The following is a 6,957-nucleotide window of genomic DNA, read 5'->3' as shown; positions in this document are numbered from 1 at the left end:
AGGCAGAAACTTCAGATCTGCTCCCTGTTATTCTGGAGCATCAGAAAGGAGCAATTAGATGGTGCGAATCTCTTGACATTTTGCAGCACAAGAAGGTTGAGATGTTCCCCTCCTTCTCCTTTGGGTTCCTTCTCCAAAAGGCTCTCAGATGAATAGATCCCTATTGGGACCCCCCATACCTGCCACGGCTGCAGCCTCGGAGCCCCCAACCTCTTTTCTCCCTCCTTCCTCCCCCTCCTCGATCTGGAGGAATAAGCGGCATTCATGGCCTGGGCCAAAGTCTGAATGATACTGTAGCGATGAGGGTTATTTATGATCCGTTTCCTGTTTCTTTTCTCCTGGGTCTCCAGTGGGGCTTTCTGGGTGCATCTTCTGCGGCCTTTGACAGAAAAGATGTGCTTGGAAAGGGAACAGCGAAAATAATGATCTTGAAACTGATCTTCCACAAAGAAATGGGGTTCAAAGGCAGCATCTGTTGGCCTTTCTTTTCTCAGATAATCAAAATCCAAAATACTATGGATGTATTTGAGAGGTATGTGCTTCTCTATTGGATACGCTGCAAACCTTGTGAGGATCCAGACTTTCCCTTCAATGGATCCTGGCAAATGCATAAGTGCTTCATGGAAAGGAATAATTCTGTCCCCAATGGGAATAAATTCTATGAAGTGGACAAAGACATTGATTTGTCTCCACTTAGAAAGGGCCTCCCTGAGGGATGCTGTTTGTCCAGTTGTTGTGAATTGTTGTGATATAACCACACAAATTCCATTCCTGACAAGCATCGGAGGGAAAGTCCTCATGAAATTATCTCCATTTTCTGTGTCTGTAGCAAAGAGGCCAATCAGGGTCCATCTGAAATGGAGGAGCAGTTGGACAATTGCTGGGTACTGGAATCCTTCTTTGGGGAGCATCTGGTGGAAAAAGGGGAATCTCCTTTTATCACTCAGAGCCTCTGAAGGAATTCCAAGAGTGATCTGAAAAAGTAATGAAGAATGCTGTGTTATAATGTGGTCCAGATCAACTCCAAAATATTAGTTATTGACAAACCCAATTTTGTTTTGATGAATATATAAGAATAGTTTGTTCCTTAGTCATGGTTTAAAATATTTAAGACAGAATATTAACAAGATTGTCTATAAAAATGGAACGCAAAATCATATTAAACAAAAAAAACAATAAAAAATGCAATGTAAATTTCTGTGTCACTCATACAATTTCAACAATTAGATTCAAATTTGCAGATGTTAGATAAAATATCTGGATCTAAGATATAGGGCTGTATTATATGCTATTTTTGAGTACAAAAACCTCTTTCTCAGCTTCTATATCCCAAATTCTTTGTGAAGCAATTTTTCAGCTTCTTCTCTAGATGTACAAGAGACTAAGAGACCACAACTGCTAACAGAAATTGACAGTTGTACAATCCAATAAGTGTTTAATTGAAATTTTGTCTGTTTTGGGACTATATGTCTGTTTCTTCACTTTAATTTTAACCCAATAATTATATACCCAGAATTTATACAAAGCAGAAATGGTGTAAATTAACAATTATCTATGAGGGCAGGATCCACCCCAAAGATACTTTTCTTGGTCTGAATATTTTTTATACGTAGACAGGACTATTGCCAACTTGATTCCAAATGGATAAGGCAGATATTATTGATATGTGAAAATGAACATGCTAATGGAGGACCTCAAAACCTGGATGGTTTTTCAATAGTACAACATTCAGTAGAATATCCTCTATAGGGACCTTATGGCTCTTCAGGCCTTTAGTGGTCAATTTGAAGATGAACATAATTGACTAAAACATAGTTTATATGTTCCCTAATATTCTGAAAAGCTGCTCTTGAATTCTATGAAGATATTGGATCTGTTGTTCATCCCCACCACCCCACTCACCTTAGATAGAGAAAAACACACACAAACCTGTGGGACTTTGTAGGTGCCTCCTAATGTTGACATCTGGATGGAGATGGCCCTGGCAGCTCCATCAATCAGAGCCAGGAGGTTCTCCTTCCTCCCACAGCTGTAGTTGGGGACATTGGCTTCTCCAGTGGAGATCATGTCCAGCAAGACATCTGAAGTACGTAAAGTGCTTCCATAGTTGTCATGGATGTAGTAACCAAGTGTGAGATTGTGCAGGAGCTGGGAATTCTTGCTGACCATTTGAATACCAAAAATTGACATTAGGGTATTTGTTAGAGCAGAACTCTTCCTATTGTAAAAACAATATTCATGTTATTATATTCAATAGCAACAACAAATGTTTTTAAAATATATAATCCTTCACAAACCTACTAAGCCTTAGGCCAACAATGATCCAAATCGAATGATCAATTATGCAAATGAGAGAGGCAACTACAATTGTTTCAATTGCTACTTAAACAAAGGTTCAAGTGATGAACTCAGGAATGAACTGAGAAAGGAAAATCATCTGGATTTCATTCAGGTCCTTTTAAAACTCCATCTTTGGATTTTACTCTCTTCCACAAAGTAAGGCAAAAGAGGGAAGCCGTGGAAATAAAAATCATTCAGGAAATTAGACAGGTCCTGAGGTACAAAAATAAGTGACATAAGAAGAAAAGAAGGAGAGTGTTAGAATTGCACATGGAGGGAGTGCAACTCCATCACCCTGCATGACTTACGAAGGAGAAGGTATAGAAGGAGGATGGTTGAAAGGCCACATTATAGGTGACACCAATGTTTCAGTTGTGACCACGCCAATGAGATGATCTCCAGGCATGTAAAAGCTCCATGGATTGTTCACATCCTGGTGCTCCAAACTCAATGGGCATTTCCTTCTCAGCTTCCCACAGACTGATGGGGACACCAGCAGCAGCAGAAGCAGAAGCAGAAGGTCCATCATTCATGGCATTAATCAATCCGCTTCCTGTTTCTAAGACAAACAACAGGAACAGTTGGAGAAATGCAAAGACTCTGAGAAGTGCCAGTGGCTTTCCTGATCTAAGCAGAGAATCACTCAGTTTCATCTGCAAAGGAGAGAAAGGTGCAATCAAGAGCAGAGCCTGTACCTGTCCCAAAACTTGGTCCCAGAGAGCTTCAGCCAAGGAATTTATCCTTTTCTGATACAAGATCCTTTGCATGTGGCTTCAGTCTAATGCCTGCATCAAAGTCAAAAACTGGAGATATAGCATCACAGGTCTCAAAGGCCCAGATGGTCATAATTATAGCAAGAAGCAACTTCTCCTCTTGGGATCCAACTTTTTCTGGGCTCCATCTGCAGAGGAGAGGCTGGAATAAAACATGTTAGAAAAAATTACAGATATACCCCTGGGATCATTGTTCTGTTGTGGTTGTGGTCCTTCCTTCCTGTCAGGGCAAGTCCAGAAAGTGATGCTGGGGAAGAGAATTCAGCACCCAGGGAATTGACTTCTGCTGTCCTTCAACATGGCCTCTTGTCTCCAGAGATTGCTGGGGAAGGTCACCCAGAGCTATGGAGTTTGGTGCCACTTCTAAGTTAATGCCATTTAACTGTAGTGTTGCCTGTCTTCTAATGACAATCGGCACCCTTGATCTCTGCCCAAGATTAAGAGTAGACCCTGTTTGGAATTCTGTTTTATGTCATAATCCCATATATTGATCTTAATTGCAGTCGGTTTTAAAATTGCTTGTGCCTGAAGTGAAATTTCATTCCCCATCTTTTCTAGCAATATTAATTTTGAGATAAAAGCTCATTAAGAAGCAGGAAAGTGACAACTTGTGGACTAGATCATTGGGTAAATAGGGAGAAAATTATAGAATGGATGGAATTTTTTATTTTTATTTTCTTGTCATTCCTGTGTTATCTTACAATGTTCCTATAATACACCAAGATTCCTTATATTTTGAGTTTTCTTATTTTTTTAAATAAAGAATGGACTGTAAGTTCTGCAGGTGTGATCTATCCATCCCTATCTTTCTTTCTTTCTTTCTTTCTTTCTTTCTTTCTTTCTTTCTTTCTTTCTTTCTTTCTTTCTTTCTTTCTTTCTTTCTTTCTTTCTATCTATCTATCTATCTCTCTATCTATTTATCCATCCATAACTATCTCTATCATCTATCTTTATGTATCTATCGATATCTATCTATCGGTCTATCTATCTATCTATCTATCTATCTATCTATCTATCTATCTATCTATCTATCTATCTATCTAATCTATCTACCATGTTTGTCACAAAATAAGCCTGGGCCTTATTTTTTTTTCCCCTGAAAAAACACCGTCTTTTCGGGGGTGACTTAATTTCCTCCCCCACCTAGAGCGGCCCATACGCATGTACCTCTCCACAAGTCTGTTTCTATCGACCAACGAAAGCTCCCCGAAGGCAGAGTCCCCAGAAACTTGGGGGCGAGGCTTGGCTGCCCGTGTCCTCTCGCCATTAGGCAGTGTCTTTCGGGCGATGGAAGCTCCCCAAGGGCAATCACCAGCCACTTCGATCAGCCAGTAGAAGCGGCTGTTATGTCTTTAGGACTGGTTGGGGTTTCCAACCAGGTCCGTTGTTTGAGCGGGAGCATCAGCAGCTCCCATTGGTTGGCTCCGTTTGACAATCGGCTATAAAAGCCGGCTGTTGAACGGAGCCAGCCGTTGTTCGCTTGCAGTCTGCCTTGTTAGCTGGTAGACGCGACAACCCTTTATTCCTTGAATAAAGACTATTCGTTGTATGCTCTGGTCTACGCCTCGTCTATTCCGTTGCTCTACAACACTGGCGACGAGGATGGGATTTGACCGCAGGCTAGCCAGAAGCAACCAAATACAAAAGAGCTGAAGTCACACCCGCGAAGCCTCAGAGCTGAACACGTAATCGCTTTGCACCGAAGCGCAAGTCATTTCCGCTGCGAAGAGCTGAAGTCACGGCGCTGAACTCTCAGCCGCCCACGCCCCGAGAGGCGCGAGATTCAAACCGCTGTTGTTTGAATTGTTGCTCAAGCGAAGTTACGGCGCTGTTAGCTGCAGCCACCACGAGCACAGAGAGCGCAAAACGCAGGGTTCCCTCGCAAAAGCTGAGTCACGGAGCGGATCGAGAGCGTTGTAACCACAACTGCCAGCACGCACGTTAAGCGCAGCCCCCGGGCCACAACCTACCAGAGAGATAACCCAGTCTACCGACGACACCGAGGGGCCCAAGATGAACGCCAATCCGGCGTTTCAACCATTCAAACCCAACGAGGAGACGTGGGACTCCTACAGGAATCGTTTCAACCATTACATCGATGCCATTGGTTTAGCCGATGCTGCGGGCACAGGAAGAAATCGTACTTCCTTAGCTACTGCGGGTCAGCAGTTTTCGATCGGCCACAGCACTTTTTGCACCACGTGACATCAAGAACGTCCCATGGAGTGAGTTACAAGAAACACTCTCGAACCACTACTCCCTAAGCCTTCCCAGATCGCAAGACGCTACGTGTTCAGGATGAGGAAGCAAGCAGAGGGGGAATCCATCAATCAGTACATGGCCGCCCTGAGGACAGCCGCTCTACAATGCAAATTCAAGAATTACTTAGACGACATGCTTCTCGACCAACTCGTCTGCGGAGTAAGGGATCAGAGGCTCCAACGACGCCTGCTGGCCCGGAAAGATCTAAATCTTTCCCAAGCAGTAGATGAAGCCTTAGCTGCTGAACTATCCGCTCAGTCAGCAGCTGAGATTCAGGGCACGACACCAAAAACCGCCACCTCCACAGTCCACTCAGAGGAGGTGTTGAGCGAAGATGACCCATCTGAAGATGCAGATGTCCATCGCCTCAAGCAGTTGAAACAGCCACAGGTAGGAGTGAGGCGGAGAAACAGCAGTGGCCCACAACAGAATCTTTTGTGTCTAACCTGCGGGGGTTCCCATTCCCGGGCATCTTGTAGGTTTAGAAACGCCAGTTGTCTAAATTACCACAAGAAGGGTCACCTTGCAAGAGTCTGCCAGGCAGCACGCGCTCCGCCCCTGAAGTTCCCTTCATCTCCTAGCCTCTAAAGGCAAGTAGAAGACTGTTACATGTGTTACCATGCCAACCACACTTCTCAAACTCCAAGTAAAATTAAACTTTCTCTCTCCCTAGAAGGTAAACCTTGCACCATGGAGGTGGATACCGGCTCAGCGCTCTCAATCATCTCCTGGGACACGCTGAAAAAGATTCAACCCAGATTGACCAGGAAGCAGCTGCAAAAGTGCCACCTCACCCTGAGAGACTATCAAGGCAAGAACATCCCTGTCCTCGGGAAAGGCAAGTTCCTTGTTAAATTCCAAACCTTCAAAGGCCATCTGCCTTTAGTGGTGGTTAATGGTACTCTCCCTAGTCTTTTGGGGTTAGATTGGTTCCCCTCTCTCGGCCTTAGTATAATGGGAATTCATGCTGTCTCAACTTCCGATGTAGACACATTGTCTCAGACTATTCCGATGTTTTCAGTAGCGAGTTGGGTTGCTACAATGGCACACCCATCTCTTTCTCCGTAGACCCCCAGGCAGTCCCGGTCCGCCTGAAATTCCGCAGAGTGCCTTTCGCCATCCGCCCCAAATTAGACGCGGAACTAGACAAACTCCTCAAGCAAGGGGTAATTGAACCCACAGATTTCACCAAGTGGGAGACCCCCATAGTCACCCCGTTAAAAAAGGACGGTAGTTTGAGAATTTGTGCTGATTACAAGACTACCCTTAACTGTTATCTTCAGGTTAGCGCATACCCCGTGCCAGTCATCCAACACCTGTTGCACACCTTCGAACCCGGCACCATTTTTGCCAAATTAGACATGTCGCAGGCATATCAGCAGTTTCCTGTCGACAACCACACAGCAGACTTACAAACCATAGTAACTCACAGAGGGGCATTCAGGTGTAAACGCCTCCAATTTGGCGTTAGCGTGGCCCCAGGTATTTTTCAGTCGCTGATGGAGAGAATTCTCCAAGGACTCCCTGGGGTAGTTCCCTACTTTGACAATATTCTGGTCTCCGCTAGGGATAGGCCCCAGCT

The 6,957-nt window shown here is 44.2% G+C and overlaps 1 protein-coding gene across 3 annotated transcripts; it reads right to left on the bottom strand.

The window, feature by feature from the left end:
• Nucleotides 1-6: 6 nt before the first annotated feature.
• On the bottom strand, nucleotides 7-3,989 carry LOC148123762 (vomeronasal type-2 receptor 26-like). Of its 3 annotated transcripts, none has more exons than XM_087918872.1 (4): nucleotides 3,036-3,989; nucleotides 2,649-2,899; nucleotides 1,930-2,218; nucleotides 7-974 (listed from the first exon to the last, which is right to left on the bottom strand). In XM_087918872.1, exons 2-4 carry the CDS (start codon nucleotides 2,867-2,869, stop codon nucleotides 12-14), a joined length of 1,473 nt encoding a protein of 490 aa, XP_087774998.1. In that variant the 5' UTR covers nucleotides 2,870-2,899; nucleotides 3,036-3,989; the 3' UTR covers nucleotides 7-11. The 3 variants fall into 3 exon arrangements, with proteins under 3 accessions (XP_087774998.1, XP_087774999.1, XP_087775000.1); XM_087918873.1 differs by having other exon boundaries at nucleotides 2,649-2,893; XM_087918874.1 differs by lacking the exon at nucleotides 2,649-2,899 and having other exon boundaries at nucleotides 3,036-3,983.
• Nucleotides 3,990-6,957: the final 2,968 nt, after the last annotated feature.

The sequence above is a fragment of the Pseudonaja textilis genome, unplaced genomic scaffold (genome assembly GCF_049901715.1).
Source record: "Pseudonaja textilis isolate UNSWEBS1 unplaced genomic scaffold, rPseTex1.2 PTEXSCF110, whole genome shotgun sequence".
NCBI classification, from domain to species: domain Eukaryota; kingdom Metazoa; phylum Chordata; class Lepidosauria; order Squamata; family Elapidae; genus Pseudonaja; species Pseudonaja textilis.
The sequence above is the reverse complement of the archived record's forward strand: the minus strand, read 5'-3'. Positions and strand labels throughout refer to the sequence as shown.

Bases quoted from the DNA above. Each gene is read 5' to 3' on its own strand.
- LOC148123762 (XM_087918872.1), bottom strand. From the start codon at position 2,869: ATGATGGACCTTCTGCTTCTGCTTCTGCTGCTGCTGGTGTCCCCATCA. The intron at 2,219-2,648 runs GTAAGTCATGCA...TTTTTACAATAG, and splicing joins CCTTCTATACCTTCTCCTTC to GAAGAGTTCTGCTCTAACAA. The intron at 975-1,929 runs GTTTGTGTGTGT...TTACTTTTTCAG, and splicing joins GCACCTACAAAGTCCCACAG to ATCACTCTTGGAATTCCTTC.